The sequence below is a fragment of the Saccopteryx bilineata genome, chromosome 5, assembly GCF_036850765.1.
Source record: "Saccopteryx bilineata isolate mSacBil1 chromosome 5, mSacBil1_pri_phased_curated, whole genome shotgun sequence".
NCBI classification, from domain to species: domain Eukaryota; kingdom Metazoa; phylum Chordata; class Mammalia; order Chiroptera; family Emballonuridae; genus Saccopteryx; species Saccopteryx bilineata.
Window position 1 is genome coordinate 86534950 of NC_089494.1, and position 21208 is coordinate 86556157.

At 41.2% G+C, this 21208-nt stretch overlaps 1 protein-coding gene and 1 non-coding gene across 2 annotated transcripts; both read left to right on the forward strand.

Moving 5' to 3' along the window:
- The first annotated feature begins 2089 nt into the window (after positions 1 to 2089).
- TRNAS-GGA (transfer RNA serine (anticodon GGA)) lies at positions 2090 to 2165 on the forward strand. Its single transcript has one exon. It is a non-coding gene; the product is annotated as a tRNA-Ser (tRNA).
- A 6079-nt stretch (positions 2166 to 8244) lies between these two features.
- On the forward strand, positions 8245 to 20762 carry RBM43 (RNA binding motif protein 43). The gene is made up of 4 exons (XM_066281253.1): positions 8245 to 8372; positions 12319 to 12529; positions 17537 to 17625; positions 18426 to 20762. Exons 1-4 carry the CDS (start codon positions 8370 to 8372, stop codon positions 19179 to 19181), a joined length of 1059 nt encoding a protein of 352 aa, XP_066137350.1. The 5' UTR covers positions 8245 to 8369; the 3' UTR covers positions 19182 to 20762.
- The last annotated feature ends 446 nt before the right edge of the window (positions 20763 to 21208 follow it).

Genomic DNA, 21208 nt, shown 5'->3' on the forward strand with positions numbered 1-21208 from the left:
GGCCTTTGCTGGCTGCCAAGAGAGGTTTGGGCCTGCTGGTGCGTGGACAGGTCTTGGATGGGCCCAGCGGGGGCACAGCAGCCAGGCCAGGCTGAGGCCCAGGGCCTGCAGTGGGGGCCGGCCCAAGGCAGAGCTCCCGGCAGGAAGGTGAGTGGAAAGGGACAGTGGAGCAGGACAGGGGAGGTGCAGGGAGAGCAGGAAAACGGGTCGCTTGCTTTCTCTTCATCTTTCGCAGATGCAGAGTGAGAGTCCAGGCACTGTGGGGTTCTGGACTATGAGGCGTCTGCCTCTGTTACCTCAGGCTTTGTCCTTGTGACCTCAGAACCTGAGAATTCTAGAGAGAGATCTGGAAGCCCTGCCTGAGCATGACTGTGTGCACTGTAGACATAAGCAGACCCAGGGCTGGAGGGGGACTGTCAGAGGCAGTACTTGGGCCAGAACCAGGCAGTCCTTTTATAGCCTGAATCGGCCCGGGTTCTTCCCCACCTGGCAGTCGTGGGACAGCATCCTGCTCTCTTACCTGAAGGTCTTGCAGGCTGGTGCTCTGGAGGGGCCCCTCCTTCCTGGCACATCCACCGTCTCCCAGTCACTCTTCCATGGGAGGGTCAAGGGGATCAGCCCGTCCCTGAGTTTGGGAGCCCAGGACATGGCAGGCTCAGGAATCTCCTGGAATGAACAGGAATAGCCACAGTGGTGGGATGCAGCCGGTTCACACCAGTTCAGCAGAACCGATACCTAATTTTTTATTGAGTTTGGCGAACCGATTGTTAAAATGGCACTTGTAATCAGGGTCCTCCTTAAGGTGGGCACCTGGGCAGTGCCCAATGTTGAAAACACAAATTTATATTTCTTAGTCTTTCTTAACGTTTATCTGCTCAACAGCATTTTCTAAGCACCTGTAGTAATGTTCATTCCGTCCATAGGTGAAAAAAATATGATGGAACTATGCTTGTAATATTTATTTATTTATTCATTTCATAAAACTCATTATACCTGTGACGAATTACTACATTTCAATTCTTTTGCATTTGTTATTTCAGTAAACACACATATAATGTAACGAGAAAAAGTGCCAAACAACCAGGGGATGACAAACTGTCATTGAAAATATCTTAAATAACAGTTCTATTTTTTTTTGTCAGGTATTATTTAATATTTTTCATTAATATTTTAAAATTCTTTCTTATAATCTAGTTTTATGTACTTTTTATTGTTCTTATTTAAGTATTAAATGCATTAAATAGTAAACTATGTTTCAGTATATCATTTTTTTATACTTAAAATGGTAATTAGGGCAGAGAACCAGTTGTTAAATTATTTGAATTCCACCACTGCCTATGATAGTATTTTCCTATTGTTGGCCATAAAATTTATTTTCAATTTTTTTTTTTTTTACATTTATAAGTGCTATAGTCATCATAAACCCCTTATATTATCTTGGAGTACAAATCTTTTCTATAGTTCTATCCTTATTTCAGCAAGGTTGACAGTTTAAAGAATATAAATTCTTTTAAGGATCTTAATAAATGTGGCTGCTGTTGCTTTGTAGAAAGATAGGCATCCATCTGTACTTTTATTAATAGTCCAATAGAGGGCTATGTCATTGCTTACTTTCAGCCTCGAGTACTACTCCTTTATAATAATATTCTTTTTATCCTTGTTTCAGACTTTTTACAGTATATGCCACATCTTATGAAAATAAATATCAAGATACAGATAATGGGTTTTGTTTTGTTTTTTGGTCTCACAAATTTGTAATAGTCAAGAAAATGTCACCCAATTCAATTTTACTTAAGTTGTGAGACAAAGACAAGTACAGTGAGAGAGGAGGGTGTCAGAGATTGTAATGTTTATAAACTGGGGTGTCAGAGATTAAAATGTTTTTTGATACAGATGCAGTAATAAGCTGTGAGAATTATTTTGGCCACATTTGGAGTCATGCTCCCTCAGGGATAGTTCAGCACTATAGAGGACAAAAAAGTTTTCCTCAACCCTTTGAGAATCATAACTGGATCTTTAAATTAAAGTGACAAAGACAGATTAACAGGAGAAAAGCATACAAACTTATTTAAGATAAATTTTATGTGAGGCCCTGGCCGGTTGGCTCAGTGGTAGAGCGTCGGCCTGGAGTGCAGGAGTCCCGGGTTCGATTCCCGGCCAGGGCATACAGGAGAAGTGCCCATCTGCTTCTCCACCCTCCCCCTCTCCTTCCTCTCTGTCTCTCTCTTCCCCTCCCGCGGCCAAGGCTCCATTAGAGCATAGTTGGCCCCGGGCGCTGAGGATGGCTCTGTGGCCTCTGCCTCAGGCACTAGAATGGCTCTGGTTACAACAGAGCAACGCCCCAGATGGGCAGAGCATCGCCCCCTGGTGGGCATGCCGGGTGGATCCCGGTTGGGCGCATGTGGGAGTCTGTCTGGCTGCCTCCCCGTTCCAACTTCAGAAAAATACACACAGACACACACACACACACAGACACACACACACACACACAAAGTGACACTGGAGCTTTCATAAGGAAACAAAAAAACCCTGAAGAAATGGTTAAACCTCAATATTTTTATGCTAGGGTTGATGAAGGGTATAAAGTCATAGAAAGGAAAAAATGATAAGACAGGGTATCAAAGTGCAGCAAACTAGGGGAAACTTAGCAAGGCCTGTTGGTTCAGATTGCCCTCTGTTTCCCTTGGTATTTGGAGGGAAGGATCCTCCTTCCTCTGGGTAAAGGGAAGGCACCTCACCAGCGGCTTTCAGGACTTGTTTCGGGAGAAAGTTAGAAGGTCCTTCTTGCTCATGCCATTTTTCATATTCTTTCAGTTTGAAATATTCAATATGTCAAGGAATCACATTTTGGAGTAGCATGCCCTTGTCAGCACATACAAGTTGGAATGGTCGGCACATTCGGGTTAAAGTTGCTCTACATCAGGTTCAATGGCACAGTTGGGTAGACCTGCATTCCTGGCTACGGCTAGCTCTCTCATCATTCTCTAGCAAGGATTCCCACTTGGATTACGGTGCTCATGTTCATTTACAGTTAATCTTTGTTCCCACCTCAAACCCAAGCCATCACTTTTCTACTTTCTCTCTTCATATACTTGTCTCTTCTGGTTAAATAAAATTGTACAATATGTGGCCTTTGGGTCTGGTTTCCTTACTGAGCATGATGTTATGAACTTCATCCTTGCTGTAGCATGTATCAGTATATCACTGCTTTTTATTGCTGAATAAATAGTATTATATTGTATATACCATATACACATATATGGCATTTAGTTTATCCTTTAAGCTATTGATGGCTATTTGGCTTATTCACTTTTTGACTATTATGTATAATGTTATGAGCATTTGCATATAAATCATTTCTCCTGGTTAGTTTTCTAAGAGCAAATTTATTGGTTCTACAGTCAATTTATCCTTTAAGAAACTGCTAAACTGTTTTAAAAGGTGGCTTAGCCACCGTGGAAAACATTGTGGCATTTCCTCAAAAAATTAAAAATGGAATTGCTTTATGATCCAGCTTAGCCCACTTCTAGGAAAATATCCTAAGAATCCCAAAACACTAATTTGAAAGAAGATATGTACTCCCCGCCCATGTTCATTGTATCATTATTTGCAATAGCCAAAATCTTGAAACAGCCAGAATATCCATGAGTGGATGACTGGATAAAAAAGTTATGGTATGTTTACACAATGGAATACCATGCAGCTGTAAAATAGAAGGAAATCTTACTTTTTGCAACAGCATGGATGGACCTGGAGATTATTATGCTAACTGAAATAAGGCAGGCACAGGAAGATATGATCTCACTTATTTGTGGAATCACAATAATGAACACAATTAACTGAAGAACAAAATAGAAACAGAGGCAGGGCACAGGGGACAGATAGACAGTTGTCACAGAGAAGGAGGAAGAGGGGGTGAGATCAAAGAACAAAAAAGGATTAGCTAAAATCATATGCATAACACATATTTACAGATAGCAGGATAGCAATAGCCAGAGGGGAAGGGGGGGTGGAGGTAGGGAGAGGGGCAAAAGGAGAAAAGTAGGGGTAGAAAGAGACTTTGCATGGGGTGTGGGAGAAGCACAATGTGGTGTCTAGAGGGTGTTATATTGAGTGGGACAGTTGAAAACATGTCAACACAGTAAGTTAAAAAAAAATGATGGGCCTGACCTGTGGTGGCGCAGTGGATAAAGCATTGACCTGGAAATGCTGAGGTCGCTGGTTCGAAACCCTGGGCTTGCCTGGTCAAGGCACATATGGGAGTTGATGCTTCCTGCTCCTCTCCCCCTTCTCTCTCTCCCCCCCCTCTCCTTTCTGAAATGAATAAATAAAAATAAAAAAAAATTAAAAAATTAAAAAAATTTTAAATTCTTTAAAAAAAAAGATGGCTGTAACATTTTACTTTCCCACCATGTATGAGAGTTCTTATTTCTTTTTTTTTGAACCTTCATATTCTTGATGATGTTTCTTATCTTTTTGATTAAAGCCATTTTAGTGCAGAGTGGTTTCTCATTGTGGTTTTAATTTACATTCCTTTAATGACTAATGATGCTGAGCTTATTGTCATGTGTATATTATTCATTAGTGTATTTTCTTTGATGAAGTGTCTATTAGATTTTTTGTCCATTTTTAAATTGGATTGTCTTCTTATTTTTGAATTGTAAGAGTTATTTGTATATTCTGGATACAAATACCTTACCCGGTATCTCAGTGTTTTTTTTTGTTTGTTTGTTTGTTTTAATTTTTACAGAGACAGAGAGAGTCAGAGAGAGGGATAGACAAGGACAGACAGACAGGAATGGAGAGTTGAGAGGCATCAATCATTAGTTTTTCGTTGAGCGTTGCAACACCTTAATTGTTCATTGATTGCTTTCTCATATGTGCCTTGACCGCGGGCCTTCAGCAGACCAAGTAATCCCTTGCTCGAGCCAGCAACCTTGGGCTTAAGCTGGTGAGCTTTTGCTCAAACCAGATGTGCCCTCGCTCAAGCTGGCGACCTTGGGGTCTCGAACCTGGGTCTTCCGCATCCTAGTCCAATGTTTTATCCACTGTGCCACCACCTGGTCAGGCTCTCTTAGTGTTTTTCACTATGATTTGTAAATGTTTTCATGGTTTTCCTTCCTTGTGTGGGATATATTAGTCAGGATATCTGTAAAGCTAGTAGCCATGGCCACCATCACAGCCGTCTGGCCCATGTAGGTTCGCATTTGATTCAGAGAGACAGTAATGAAACAATGGAGCCAAGAACTGGTGGGCCATTATCTTTATCCTAGCTTGCATCTGGTGGGCAAAAAATACACACAGTGGGAAAACACTTCCCTTTCCATTCAGGACTCCCAAAGCCACTGACTTATCCGAGTTTCCTAGAATCAAAATTTTCTACCTCACCAGCCTTATTCACCTCTGTTCCCCATCTCCTTCTCTTGGCACAAATTGGCTTCTTCTTCAGCACTCTACCATCTTGCCTACTTCTCTCCTCCACATGGCCTTTCTCTGCTTTCCTCCAGCATGGGCTCCTCTGCCCCATTTTATAGTGTAGAAATCAAAACCTTTAATCCAATATACAAACAAGGAAGTCTCTGATACAAAGTCACTTAGGGTGGGAAAGGCTTAGTCTTAAAACTAAGCCTTAGGCTATAATGACCCTGCCTGCTTATAGCCTGTCTCCCACACCCAATGCAAGCTACAAGTGAGCAAACCTATATATCATATTTGCAAACTTATTTTACCAACAATATCCTAGGTAGTATTATTGAAAAATGTTCAGTGGCTTAAAATGTCAAAGTTTTAGTTTTCATTCATGTAAATTTTGTTATGTGTCCAGGTAACTTCCTAGTACAGTTGTGTTCTATATGTTGGCTCAGTGATACCTGTTCTTTTCAATACATGAGCATAAAAGGTAATGGAGAAAGCCTTGGAAACTCTTGCCTGGCAATGAAGTGCTTCCACCTAAATATATGAGACCTGTCAATTCTTCTCACATTTCATTGGTTGCCAGAATCACAAGACCATGCTTAAGCTCCTGAGTGACGAAGGGCTATCCCTTCAAGTGCCTGAACAGAAAAGAAAGGGGTATTGGTGAGCAGTACTAACAGTTACTGTTGGGGGAGATCGTGGGGGGAGACAAGCAAGAAAAAACAATTATGTGAAGATATGTTTTTGAAAGGGTGCTATTGAGATGGAATAACAGGATGAGAGAATAACAATTAACTAGGTGAAACAAATTAAGACTGGATGATGAGAAATAATCTTTCTGAGAGGGATCTTTCGAGCTAAGACTCTAATGACAAGATGGAGCCAGTTGAGTGAGGTCCAAGGAGGAGCTTTCCATACCTAGAAATAGAACCGAGCCATGGTCGGTTTCCTCAGTGCATAGAGCGTCGGCCTGGTGTGTTGATGTCCCTGGTTTGATCCTGTTAGGGCACATAGGAGAAGCAATCATCAGCTCTCTCTCCCTCTTTCTCCCTCTTCTAGCTCTCTTTCCCTTCTACAGCCAATGGCTTGATTGGTTAAAGTGTGCGCCACAGGTGCTGAGAATAGCTTGGATGGTCTGAGGGTCAGTCTCAGGCACTGAGAATACCTTGGTTGATTGGCTCCAGATGGGGGTTGCCAGGTAGATCCTGGTAGGGCACATGTAGGAGCCTATCTCCCCTCCTCTCACTAAAAATAAATAAATAAATAATAAATAAATAAATAAAAGGAAAGAAGGAAGGAAGGAAAGAAAGAAAGAGAGAGAGAGAGAGAAAGAAAATAATAGAACCAAGGCACCTAGAAATAGAACCAAGGCAGGGAAAAGCTCCCTGGTAAGATGCTTGTTACCATTAGAACAGAGGCACTGAGGACATGGCTAGATCTGGCCAAAGAAAACAGATCAAGGCCATTTTGCTTTCCAGGTGAGAAATATAAATTTTATTTAAAGTGCAGTGGAAAAAAAATGAAGTGCTTAAACAGGGACCAATTCTAATTTGCATTTATAAAATATCATCCGGCCTGTGGTATCCAGAATGAATGGAAGGGAACAAGGCAGGATGTGGACTTGATCTGAGGGTAGAGGTGGAGTCGGAGTGTGCTGTGCCATTGGTGGAATATACTCATAGAGCCAAGGAAGAGAGAAACCGAGGAACACCAGTGAGTCGGGAGCTCGAGCTCCTAGGCGAGCAGTGCAACTATTTACTGAGGGGGAAGAAAGTGAGGAAGGAGAGTTCTGGTTGGCCTTGTGAAATTTCACATGCTTATTAGACATTTAAGCGAGCATTTAGGTGTAGAAATTTGAAGATAAAATACAAATTGGGGAATTACATATGGGTCCCACTCTGTTTAACAACCTTCATAGCCTTAGATGTGCCATTGGCCATATAATATAGTTCTATCCATGGTTTATCTGGGTGGATACCGGTTTTTAAAATAAATATGTATATTGCAAACAACGCTCAACTAAAATGCCTGTATAATATCTTAGTTCCACTTGTGCACTATAACTTCAGTGCAGTTCTGAAAGTGAAATTGCTAATCTAAGGATATAAACATTTTGAAACTTTTTTCTTTTAATTTTTGCATTTTACATTTTGAAAGGGGCCCAAATCCTTAGAAATGTTTGCACCTATTTAGGCTTGCAGCACCATTATTACTGCCTCACACTGGCTAACACTAGCAGTAGCACACTTTAATTTTTGCCAATCTAATAGCGGAAAAAAGGGACCTCATGATTTCAATTTGTATTTCTTTACTTAGGAGTGAAATTGAGTTTCTTCATATTTGCCAACCACTTGCTTTTGGCTTCGTGCTCTCTTTGACTTTGAATCTGTGTATGTACATTACCTGGGTTCTCCTAAATGCCAGACTCAGCAGTCTAAGGCCCGCGTAGTAGATGGTGGCGCTCTCTTGGTAGGGACCGTGAGCTTTTCATCCTGTATCCTGCACACCAGGCTATGGCCCTGTGAGTGGCCCTGGGCTGGGTGGGTGACTAACAGGAGGCACCGGTGTGGTGTGGTGAGAAGACTCCTGGGAGATCATGAGGGCGTGGGAAGGACGATCAGATTCTTCTGAGCACAGGACAGACACAGACCCGGAGAATCCTTGAATTCCCCGCCGGGAATCCTGGTGTTAGTCCTGCACGGTTTCAAAAGTTGAGAAAGTACCGAAGGCATCCGGGCCGGCGCTGGCAGTGGCTCGTTGGAGTCTGAGCTCGCAACCCTAGCCTGTGAGGCTGCAGACCAGCGGGCTGGGGGGGAAGGACCGCCTTGTCTTGCAAGTCTCTAAGCGACTGGGGAAAAAACCGAAACCAAAACCTGCCTGCCGTCCCGCCCCGTTGTTCGCGCTCCGCCAGATGCCGGCCCTGCCAACCGCGGACGGCGCGTCTCTCCGCCGCCATGGCAAGTTGATTTTGGTTTGGTTTTGCAGGGCAGAGCCTTCCTGGTCCCCTCGCTACGGTCCCCTAGGACACGGGGCCTGATGGGGGCGGGCCACGGTGGGGACCCACCCGGGCAGGGCGCGGGCGGGGCCTGGGTCGCGGGCGTTGCCTAGGGGCCCACCTGCCGGGCAAAGTCTCACACCATTTCCGCACCTGCGGGCGTAGCTGCAGTGAGCGCGCCTGAAATTCGCAGCGGGCTGTGCTAGAGGCGCCGCTGAAAAAGGACGAGACGCCGCGGCCACGTCCCGCTCCCAATGCCCTGTTGCCAGAGGCACAGCTGTTTAGTGAGAGTCGCTTTGCAGGCTATGTTGGGGCTTAACTGCCCCCCCCCCCCCCCCCCCGGGCCACTGCCGCTTTGGTGAACAAGAGTGGAGGGAGTTACCCAGAAATGGAGGCCACAGTTTCCTTTTGAAAGGAGCCAGCAAGGAGGATTCCAGCCAAGGACACAATTTGGGAAGGCATCCAGATCGATATCATGCCTCCGTTAGTGGGGATGTGGGAATTCCCTCTTGTGGCCTTAGTTCATTCTGTAGAAAATGGCTGTGTGTTTTCACCCTCTGTGCTAGTTAGCAAGAGTAGTTAGCAAATTCAAGAGTTATCCTTTCCTGTGCTTTCTATCAAGCTCTTGAAAGCAGTGGCAGGCCCTTAATTCTTGGTGAGATGTTAGTGTCCGAGAAATGCCAAAGCAGTGTGAGATGCAACTGCGATTTTGTTTACTGGGTAGCAGTAAAAGCAACAGTGAAAATAAACAACTGATTTTAAGAAAATATAAACAAAAGCAGTGAATGGATCTAATTATTTACCCCCAATGCTCTACTTTACAAACATTTATTTACTTGCAAATATAAACTCAAAGGTTTTCTTGATATCTTTTTGGTTTCTGATATGATGGTTAAAAATTTCTTAAAATATATCATTGATATTGGGAAAATGCCATCACCTTAGTACCTCTTGGCTAAAATTCTGCTCATGTTCCAAAATCCTCTGCCTTTATGTAGTAAATCTTGAAAGGGCTGTCTCCAAAAATACCTCTTTTTGTCCTGGCTAGGTAGCTCAGTTGGTTAGACTTAGAGCATCATCCCAATATACCAAGGTTGCAGTTGGATCCCTGGCCAGGGCACATACAAAAATCAACCAAAGAGCCCTGGCCTGTGCTCAGTGGGTAGAGCATCATCCAGGAGCGCCGAGGTGGCAGGTTTGATTCCTGGTGGGCTGGGTCCTGGGTAACGGGCTTGATATGAAGCCTCTGGTTCCAGCCTGAATCAGAGAAGGTTTGAGAAGCAATCAATGGCCGTGCAACTAAGTGGAAAAACAAGTTGATGCTCATTTCTCCTGCTCTCTCTCCCCCTTGCTCTCTCTCTCTCTCTTTCTCTCTCTCTCTCTCAAAAAAAACAAAAAAACAACAAACCAATAAATGCATAAATAGGTGGAACAGTCAATGTTTCTTTAAAAAAAAAGTCAATAAAAAATTTAAGGACGAAATCTCTGAAGACGTCTCTTTTCCTTTCACATGGATAGAAGAGATCAATAGCCATCAGGGAGAAGTTCATTTGATTTCAAAGATAAATTAGATGTAGACACGTGAATAAAGAAATACAGCCTTCGCACTGATGAGGGCAGAGGTGAAGTGAGATTTTCTGAATTTAAATTGATTGAAAATTTTCTTTGACATTGATGAAGAGCAAAAAAGAAGGTAATTCACTGGTTATTTACTTATTGAAGTCCTGTGGACTCTTAGAGGCAAATGTACAGTAATGAAGACAAACCTCTTGTGAAGTAAAATTCCCTGAAAATTTGACAAATCTCTCTTTATTTCTTCCCTCTGCTAGGAAGACCTATTTTGGGATAATTGTATTTTACCACTTGCAGCTAGAATGGAGGAACACTTTTATATATATTTTTACTTAAGTGCAATACCAGAAAGGGCAGGGGTCTTGTTCTAAAGTGCCAGCACCCATAGCGGCAGGTCAGATTCTCCCTACAATGTCCAGTTGCTTTTTTTTGTTTTTGTTTTTAAGTGAGAGGAAGGGAGATAGAGAGACAGACACTCACATGTGCCTGGACTGAGATCCACCTGGCAACCTCCGTCTAGGGCTGATGCTCGAATCAACCGAGCTATCCTCAGTACCTGAGGCTGATGCTCGGACCAGTCGAGTTACTGGCTGTGGGAGGGTAAGAGGGAGAGCAGGGATAGAGGGAGGGAAGGAGAAGCAGATGGTCACTTCTCATGTGTGCCCTAACTGGGGATTGAACCTGGGACATCTGCATGCTGGGCTGAGCAAACCAGCCAGGCCAAATTTTTTTTAAAGCAAATAATCCTCGAGTTTTTCCCCCAATATTGTTGCCCTGCATTGTGATGTGTATGTGTGTGTGTGCACATATCTGGGGCAGGGAATGTGGAGAGACAACTGGAGCAGTTATTTTGCCACAGACTTTCAACTAATCTATTTTTTGTTCCTTTTTCATTTCTGGGTTCTGCCTTGAAGCTTTTCATCTTTCCACTGCAACCTCTTTTCCTTGTTCTGGATAAGCTCCTTCTCTCTGTCTTATCCTTCCACAAAGTTCTATGTATTTTCAGTCTTGTAGAAATTTCTTGAAATTCCTCTTGTACTTATTGCTCCCCTTATTTGGGTTTATTCATTTTTTTTTTTAAATTAGTTTTAAGGTGCTCTTGGAATGGACAGGACACTGTGTGTGTACTTAGACTATCTTCTCGACCTGGGGGGTCAGAAGAGTTTACCTATCCCCAGTGAAGTCCTACTCTGGGTACAGAGTTTTTTTTAACTGAGAGCCCAAAATGTCTTTGTAATCTGTTAACCATTACTTGGGCCCGTAAGACAGCTATCCTTCCTGGGCTCCTTCTTGGGGGTAATTTAGGACAGATTATGTCTCAGCTCTGGTACAATCAGACTAGACTACCTATAAGCATTGGAGGAAGCTTATCAGTCTACTTCCCTAAATAGACTGGGGGACAAACAAAGACATTTAAATAGAAATCCCTTAGCTGGATAATATAAGAAGTTCAGTGGAGTGAGCCCAGAGAAGGATCTACTTATAGTTGGCACTTAGTGCCCACAGTGGTGGTAAGATCTGCAATAGCATATGTTCCCAGTGGTTTAATTCCATCTCAGATATGTGCTTGACGGTTGATTTATTCTACTGCAGCCCCAATATTATTGTCAGGGTTTTATTTTTTTTTTAGGGGTGACTTTTCCTGATACTACCAAAAAATAAAAATAAAATAAAATAAGGGATTCGATGTGTTTCTTAATGGCTTATGTACTTGGGAGTCTACAATTAAAAAGACATACAACCATCTCCAAAGTACCATATTTTGTGGTTAGTTTGGCTTTTTTTGAAATTTAAATTTTTGTCTTGCCTGTGGCAGTGAATAAAGAGTTGACCTGGAATGCTAGGGTAGCTGGTTTGAAACCCTGGGCTTGCCTGGTCAAGACACATATGATAAGCAATCAATGAACAACTACAGTGAAGCAACTGTGAGTTGATACTTCTTGCTCCCCACCCTTCCTCTCTCTGTAAAATCAATAAATGAAATGTTTTAAAAAATTTAAATTTTAATTCAAATTTGTATTTCTTGATCTTTTCCTTTGTGACTTCCATTATTTTTAGGCCTTACTAAAATCACACAAATGTTAACCAATGTTTTCCGTGTATAAAAAAGTAAAGGGTTCACTTTTCACATTTAATTCTTATATTCATAGAGAGGTTATGTTTCTATATGGTGTGAGGCAGGGATCTAGCTTATCTCTCTCTCTCAGTCTCTCTGTACCTAATCACCTGCACTGGTAACTTTATTGAATAAACTAGCCTCTCCCACTGATGTGTGATGTTGCCTATATTAAGCAGACTCTCATATTTTAAAGAGCATCCTTCTGTTTCTCTTACAGGCATCAGTTTTGAATGTCAAGCAATTCAAAGCTTCTGAAAGAACAATTATAGTTGCTGGTCTTCCAGTTGGCCTTTTTAATGATCTGTTACTGACTACGTTAGTGAAGAAGCACTTCCAAGATATTAAGAATGAGGGTGGAGTTGTTGAAGATGTGATATATCCAACAAGAACCAAAGGAGTTGCATATGTAATATTCAAAGAAAAAAAAGGTATTTCTATATCAAATTCAGTAATTATAAAAATACTTCTGTGTCTGAGCTGTGGTGGCACAGTGGACAAAGTGTCAACCTGGAATACTGAGGTCACTAGTTCGGAACCCCAAGCTTGCCTGGTCAAGGCACATTTGGGAGTTGATGCTTCCTGCTCTTCCCTCCTTCTTTTTCTCTCTCTGTCCTCTCTCTCTAAAAATGAATAAATAAAATCTAAAAAAAAATTTAAAAAACCCCAAATATTTCTGTAATGAAATTGACATCAAAATGGATCATGGGATTGGTCAAGTTTAAAGTGGCTTTAAAAAATTATTTAATTATGAACATAAAAGTGGTACAATATTGCACTAGTAAGAATATATGTGAAAATTGCTCATGATAAAGCTGCTAGTAACTGGCGAATTCTTCAAAACTTTAAAAAGTTTTTGAATTGTGTATATATAATTATATTAGGATAAAAGTGAAACATTTTATTGTAGAAAACTTGTATATTATGGGGAAAATAAAATCCCACAAAAATGGTCTCTACTCTCACGAATATGATCACTCCTTTGGAACAAGGCTGGGTAGCTCAGTTGGTTAGAGCATCATCTTCATCTGCCAAGGTTGTGGTTTGATCCTGGGTCAGGGCACATACAAGAATCAACCAATGAATGCATAAATAAGTGAACAACAAATCAGTGTTTCTCTTTCTCTTCCTGCTTCTCTCTCTCTCTCAAATAAATAAATAAACAAATAAATAAAAAGAAAAAGAAAAATAAATTTATAAAAATAAGAAGATAACTATCTTGGGAATTTTTTGTTTTTGAGAGAGGCAGGGAGAGGGACAGGAACGTGGAGCTGCCCCTGTATGTGCCCTGACTGTGGAATTGAACTGGCAACCTCTGTGCATGATGCTCTAACCAACCAAGCTATCTGGCTAGGGTTTAATTTCTTTTATTTATTGATTGAGACAGAGAGAGGAAGGGAGAGAGGGGGGAGGGGTAAAGGAAGCATTCATTTGTTGTTTTACCCAGTCATACTTATTGGGTGCTTCTTGCATGTGCCCTGATGGGGGATTGAACCCTCAACTTGGTTGTTTTGGGAGGATGCTCTTAACAGACTGAGGTAACCAGTCAGGGGCTATCTTGGAAATTTTGAAGTGGCTTCAGCAATATAATTATATTATTTGCTTCTATTTGTTCAAGCCAACAAATGGATATTCCAACATATATTTTATTACTGGTAAAAGTTAGATTGGAGAAATATGGCTTGGATTAGAGATCAGGTCAACCATTCTGTCTGCTACTCTCATCTCTGGCATAGGCGAGGAAGTTGCGTCTGCAGAGCACATTCACCCCTTCTGCTTCACGGAGGTGGGCAGCCTTCCATACAGTTCAGTGACTGGCAGAATAAATTGCTAGAGGAAAATGAGTCTCCATACCAGTCTCTGGGAGGTAAAAGTATCACACAGCATAGGAGGAGAAGAGCCCTTGCTCTACTTGAGAGAAGATAAAGTCCAGAGAGAGATCCAAAAAGCTATGGATTATCAGTGCCTTTATCTGGGACCATTAGTTGAGTCATTCCTTCTCTTTTTTTTTTTTTTTAAATATTTTAAATTTTATTTATTCATTTTTTTTTTTTAGAGATGAGAGAGAGAGAGGGGGAGAGAGAGAGACAGAGAGAGAGACAGAGAGAGAGAAGGGGTGAGGAGCTGGAAGCATCAACTCCCATGTGTGCCTTGACCAGGCAAGCCCAGGGTTTCGAACCGGCGACCTCAGCATTTCCAGGTTGACGCTTTATCCACTGCACCAACACAGGTCAGGCGAGTCATTCCTTGTCAATGGGGCTGTTCATATAAGAGATGTTGGGAAGGGCTTCTTATTATTTCTCTAAAGAGATTGTCGTGTTTTGGAAGTTAATATTTTATATGTTGAATTTGTAACTCAGAAATAAAGAATGGAGGGCTTACTTATTTATTCACAAACATCTTTTTTTTTTTTTTTTTAAGCGAGACAGACAGAGAAAGTGAGACAGACAGGAAGGGAGAGAGGTGAGAAGCATCAACTGGTAGTTGCAGCACCTTAGTTCTCCCTTGATTGCTTCTCATACGTGCCTTGACCAGGGGACTCCAGCTGAGCCAGTGACCCCTTGCTTAAGCCAGTGGCCATGGGCTCAAGCCAGTGACCTTGGGCTCCAAGTCAGGGACCTTTGGGCTTAAGCCAGTGACCATGGGGTCATGTCTATGATCCTGTGCTCAAACTGGTGAGCCTGTGCTCAAATCAGATGAGCCTTCGCTCAAGCTGGTGACCTTAGGGTTTCAAACCTGGGTCCTCAGCATCCCATATCAATGCTCAAACCACTGTGTTACCAACCCCTGGTCAGGCCACAAATACCTTTTGAGTGTCTGTTATTTGTTAGGCACTATTCGAGGACTTGATGACTCAACAATGAATGAAATAGGAAAAATGTTTTCTTTCATGAAGCATAGATCTGTGGAAGTAGGCTGATAAACACGCAAAATGTATATATAGCCCTGGCCAGTTGGCTCAGTGGTAGAGTGTTGGCCCGGCGTGTGGAAGTCCAGGGTCCGATTACTGATCAGGGCACACAGGAGAAGTGCCCATCTGCTTTTCCTTCCTTCCCCCTCTCCTTCCTCTCTGTCTCTCTCTTCCCCTCCTGCAGTCAAGGCTCCATTGGAGCAAAGTTGGCCCGGGCACTAAGGACGGCTCCATGGCCTCCACCTCAGGTGCTAGAAAGCACTGATTACAGAGGAGCAACACCCAAGAGGGGCCAAGCATCACCCCCTAGTGGTCATGCTGGGTGGATCCCAGTCGGGTGCATGCGGGAGGCTGTCTCCCTGCTTCTAACTTCGGAAAAATACAAAAAAAATGTATATATAAAATGCTTAGTGATCTATTTATTTGTATATTTATATACTTATATTTATTTATGTTTATATTTATTTACTTTTTTCATGATGAATAATGCACTTTTTAAAAGTTAAATTTATTTTGGTAACATTGGTTAATAACATTATATAAATTTCAGGTGTACAACTTTATAATATGACATCTGTATGCTATATTTTGTGTTTACCACCCAGAGTCTGGTCTTCTTTCATCACCTTATATTTGATCCCCTTTACTGTCCTCATCTTTCCCCAATTCCCCTTTTCCTCTGGTAACCTGCAGTCTGTTGTCTGTATGTATGATTTCTTTTTTTATTTGTTTTTGTTTTATGTCCCATATATGAATGAAGTCATGGTTCTTGTCCATTTTCATCTGACTTATTTCACTTAGCATGATACTCTCAAGATCCAACCATGTTGTGCATTGACTATTAGGGAAATGCAGAACAAAACTACGCGATAAACCTCATGCCAGTTAGAATGGCTATTATCAGTAAGACCAGAAATAACATGTTGGAGAGGATAAGCAATAACAAGTGGAGGAAAAGAGGATCCTTGTAACTGCTGCTGGAAATAAAATTGGTGCAGACACTATGGAAAACATTATGGAGGTTGTTAAAAAAATTAAGAATGAAGTTACCATATGACCCAGCAATACTTCTTTTGGGTATCTACTCGAAAAATTTGAAAACACTTACTCCAAAAGATATATGTATCCCTGTGTTCATTGTAGTAGCATTTTCATGGTACACAAGACATGGAAAATACCTAAATGTCCTTTGACATGTGATTGGATAAAGAAAATGTAATACAAGCGCGTGCGCGCGCGCACACACACACACACACACACACAAATACTCAACCATAAAAAAGGCGAAATGTTACCATTTGCTTATATTAATACATAACATGAGTGCTATTAAAAAGTATAAAGAAGAATAAAGGGATAGAATGTGAGGGAGGCTGCTACTTTAGCTAGAGCGGGTAGGGAAATACTCTGGGTGACATTTGAGCAGAGACCTGAATGAAGTAAGAGAATGACTCATACAGATAAGGAGGTGGGACATTCTTGGCCAAGGGAGAGGGTTGGGAAACATTCTCTGAGCGGGGAGCATGCTGGCCATCTTGAAAACCAGTGAGGAGGCCCATGTGGCTGGAGCGGGATGAGTGAAGGGGACAGTAGTCAGAGTGTGGCTAAATGGGCAGCTGGGGGCCAGTTTATGTTAAGTAGCTTATAGATCCAGGCAAGTGTCTGGGGTTTATTTTAGGTTAGAGGGAAGCCATTGGAGCGTTTTGAACAGAAGACAGACAAAATCTGATGTCTTTTCTTGGATGGTCAATCTGGCAGCTGTGTGGAGAATAGGAGCTACTAGTCATCGCTGGTTTTGACTCGAGTGGTAGCAGGGCAGGCAGTTGAAGACCTAGCGGGTATTCAGGATTTGCTGATGGATTAGGTGTCATTTTCTGAGATGTGGAGCACCAGAGGAAGGGTCCTCTTGGATGAGGGAGAGTTATCTAGAGTTGAATTTCGGTCACTGAGATGCTTATTAGGATAATGAAGTAAAGATTTCCATAGGCAGAAGGGAGAAAGGCTGAAGACAGACTCTTGGAAGTGATACTGGTAGAGATGGTATGAAAAAGCCATGGACTACCCAGTGGTGGGTATAAGTTAGCAAAGATGTATGAAGCCTGAGAAGTAGGCATGCCAACATCTAGAGAGTGGGAAGAGAAGGAAAATTAGCAAAGGAGACTGAGCAGGTCAGCCAGTGAATTGGAGGAAAACCAGGACAGTGTGGTGTTCTCAGTGTAAGTTGGTGAAGTCTCTTCATGGCGTAATTAACAGAGTGGGAAATGAAGTTTTAGGTGTTTGTTTTTTATTCATATATATACTTATGTATGTTTTTAAAAGTATGATTCAGATCATATTTACACATAAATGGATTTTAATGTATTAAAATAGAAGAGAAAATTATTTCAAAGTTGAATTTAGAAAAAAAATGTAGAAAAAAATCTTAGGCATTCTAAATAATAGAGTTGAACATCTCTATTGTTATGAATTAAAATAATCATTAGTGTGTCACGCCACAAACACATCTGATGGCATTGTTTCCACTTAGTTGCAGAAAATGTCAGCAGAAAGAAGAAACACTATCTAGCAGAGAAGGTTGGACCCATTCAACTCACTGTCTCTCATTTTAGTGAAAAGGTAAGGTTGTGATGCTGAAGGCCCACTGGTGTCCTGGGTCTCATTTCTTCTGCAGAGTGTTCCCTACAAAGGAGCCACAAAGCACTATTCCTTCAGGACTTCTAGGGAAGAAAATGCAAAGTCCCTAACCTGAGTCAGTGTTAAAGGCCAAACCTGTATCTTATCGGTTTTTGATTACTGCCTGGTCTGTTCTTCTCTTTCTGTATGTCTCACTCAATGCTCTTAAAGTGATAGTGAGCTTTTATGCTCTCATGGATGTCAGGTGTCTGCCTAAAGACTTATTTGGGGAGAACACAGAAACCCAATTAGCATGAACATTAAAAAAGCAGCTTTCAAGATGTAGGAAAAGGCAGAAATCAGAGGAAGAAATTAAAATTCAAAGCATTGATCTAAAACTTAATTTGCTAAGAAACCCAGGGTTCTGTGCAGCCATTAGCTGAACTTAAAACTGGGAGGGCTCTTGAGAGGGACCCTTACCCCAGAGCAGAACCTGAGCAGTGTATACCCATGGGTCCTGTTTAAGACTTTGTTTCCAAAAAGTGCTCTGCCTCTAGAAAGTATTGGACTGCCTCTGTTTTGGGGAATGCAGTGAGACGGTGAATTCCAAATTGAACACAGTGGGCTCTGTGGGGTTGTGGGATCCCTTTGATGAGCTGCTGCGGTGCAAGAAGCCAGTCTGTGTCAGGGAACTGGGGCTGGTTTAGGGCAGCTGCTGCAGAGACAGTGGCAGAAAGAGAACGGGTTTGTGCAGTCTGCTGTGCTCGGCAGTGCTCTCTTAATTTCTCTGTCTTTAATTTTAGGTTTTCAGTTCTGTAAAGGCTGTTCTTGATCTCTCCATTTTTCGGACTCAAATCATTCTGGAAAGCCTGGTAACGGACCTGAAAAGGAAGATTCCATCTTTATGCTTCAGTCCTTTGGAGCACAATGGAAGAATCTCTGTTCAGGGATCATTTCTGGCTATCAAGAAGCTCAAAGAATCTTTGCTATTAAAAGCAAGTTCTCTTTTAGAAACAGACAGACATTTTATAAGCGAGAGGGAAAAGCGGGGTAGACAGAGCCCCAGAAAGAGTCTCCCGAGAGGGGGTAACTCTTTGGAGTCACTCAGGCCCTCAGTACCCGAGACTACTAGGTGTGGAGAAATGCTTGTTCTCGAAACAGATGTTTTTCTTTACCTGAAAAAGAGTGGGTTTTATGAAAGCACATTGAAAAAATTTCATGTTCAGTGTCAGGAGAAGGTGGATGGTGAAATTACCACAATTTGCATAAAAAATGCTCGAGATGGTTGTCAGCCAAACAATGAAAAAGTTGTAAGAGAGTTCATCGAGAAACATTCACATGCTCTTCACTTTGAGCTTAGAAAAGAGACATTTGTTTTGGAAGGAAAAGAACCTAGAGAAGAAAGAAATATTAAGTTGGCATGTGAACAACTAAGGTCAAGGTACTTTCAGGTTCTGATTAATTTTTATAAGACACACATTGACATTATAGGATCTTCTTCTGACATTTATTTGTTTAAAAAAGACCTAATGAAATTAATAAGGCAAACAGTTAAGTAAAAGAATCTCAGCAACAGTGATGATAATGGCTGCTGCTTTTCCTTACTGAGCAGCGACAATGCCACGCGTGACAGTACCTTTACACACTTTACCTCATTTAATCCTGTGACCATCCTTCGTTGCAGGCATTGCTAGCCTCATGTTATAGGGGAAGGAACTAGGGCTTGGAGAGCTTAAAACACTTATTGGAGGTTATCTGGTTGGAAAGGAATGGGACTGGGGTTAAACCCAGTCTATGTGACTACAAAGATAATATCTAAGGTATAAAACTTTGAAAAAAACAACTCACTAAACTTTGAAGAAATCTCACTTTATCTGCAACCCCAAATTCTTAGAAAAAGAAGTAGCCTTAATTCTAATATGTGAGAAGTTTAGATGACGATGATTATGCCATTTGCCATATCTTAGCATTTACAGAATTTGCATTTACTCTAAATAGAATAAGAATGCTGCAAAAGTCACTTGAGAAGTCATTTAGGAAGTATTTCTGATGTAGATTAATCATTACTTGACTAAATCCCATTAGTACAAGGCTACTAGACATGTGGGATATTTTTATTTAGCCTAAGTGCTTAGATAAAATGTCTTTTCTCCTGTTATAATTATGAAGATAGTGTAGCATCTTTTTTTTTTTATTTCACCTTTTATTTTATAATTGTATTGTTAAAGTAACAACATTTGAGGAGTAAGATCATTGGTGATAAGAATAATAACATGGGTACTGAAAATATCAATGGAAACATTTTATAAAGTATATTTTTGTCTAACCATTATGCTGTATACCTAAAACCAATACAAAATAATACTGAAAGTAAACTGTAATCAAAAAGTAAAAGCCACAATTTTTACATATGGAACTAACAGAAAAATAAATCAAATGAAACATTTATTAATACAAAAAGAATAATATCAAACACTATTTGCCAAGTGTACTTTTAGTGACTTTATATGTCTTTATTCATTCAGTTCTGATAGCAACCCTAGGAGGCAGGTGCTGTCTCTATGTCCTTTTCACAGGAGAGGAAACTGAAGTGCACTGACGTATTGTAACTTGTGCTCGTAATTACTATACCATGCTTCTCCCTTGTATAGAACTAGTCTCCTACAATTCTACTTAACTATTGAGAAGTCTTCTCTTTTAATAAACTTTTTTTAGAGAGGAGGGAGAGAGAGACAGAGAGAGACAGAAAGAGAGAAAGAAGGGGAGACGATCAGGAAGCATCAACTCCCATATGTGCCTTGACCCGGCAAACCCAGGGTTTCCAGCTGGTAACCTCAGCATTCCAGGTTGATGCATTATCCACTGCGCCACCACAGGTCAGACGAGAAGTCTTCTCTTAAAGATGAATAGAAGGATTTAAAAATTCCTTTAGTAAAGAAGGGAAGCCAGGACTTATAAATCATTTAGTTGATTATGACTACCCTGAATTTAACTTTGGATTAAGCCAATTTTAAATGGCTGGGGCACAACAGAGACCTTCCTCTGATAATAAAATGTATACATCTCTCATAGCTCTAAGTAAACTATCATGCTTATGATAATTGGAATTGTTAATATCAATAAAAAGATTAAGAAAAACATTCACAAGCTTTCATTTTTTTAATTTTTTTAAAATAATTTTATTTTTTTAATGGGGTGACATCAATAAATCAGGATACATATATTCAAAGATAACAAGTCCAGGGTATCTTGTCGTTCAATTATGTTGCATACCCATCACCCAAAGTCAGATTGTCCTCTGTCACCTTCTATCTTGTTTTCTTTGTGCCCCTCCCCCTCCCCCTTTCCCTCTCCCATTCCCCCCTCCCCCCCGTAACCACCACACTCTTATCAGTGTCTCTTAGTTTCACTTTTGTGTCCCACCTACGTATGGAATAATGCAGTTCCTGTTTTTTTCTGATTTACTTATTTCGCTTCGTATCATGTCATCAAGATCCCACCATTTTGCTGTAAATGTTCCGATGTCATCATTTCTTATGGCTGAGTAGTATTCCATAGTGTATATGTGCCACATCTTCTTTATCCA

What these genes read in the sequence shown, in the direction of transcription:
- RBM43 (XM_066281253.1), top strand. An exon ending in AATATTCAAAGAAAAAAAAG is followed by an intron (nt 12,530 to 17,536) that starts GTATTTCTATAT and finishes GTTTCCACTTAG; the next exon opens with TTGCAGAAAATGTCAGCAGA. An exon ending in TCTCTCATTTTAGTGAAAAG is followed by an intron (nt 17,626 to 18,425) that starts GTAAGGTTGTGA and finishes CTTTAATTTTAG; the next exon opens with GTTTTCAGTTCTGTAAAGGC.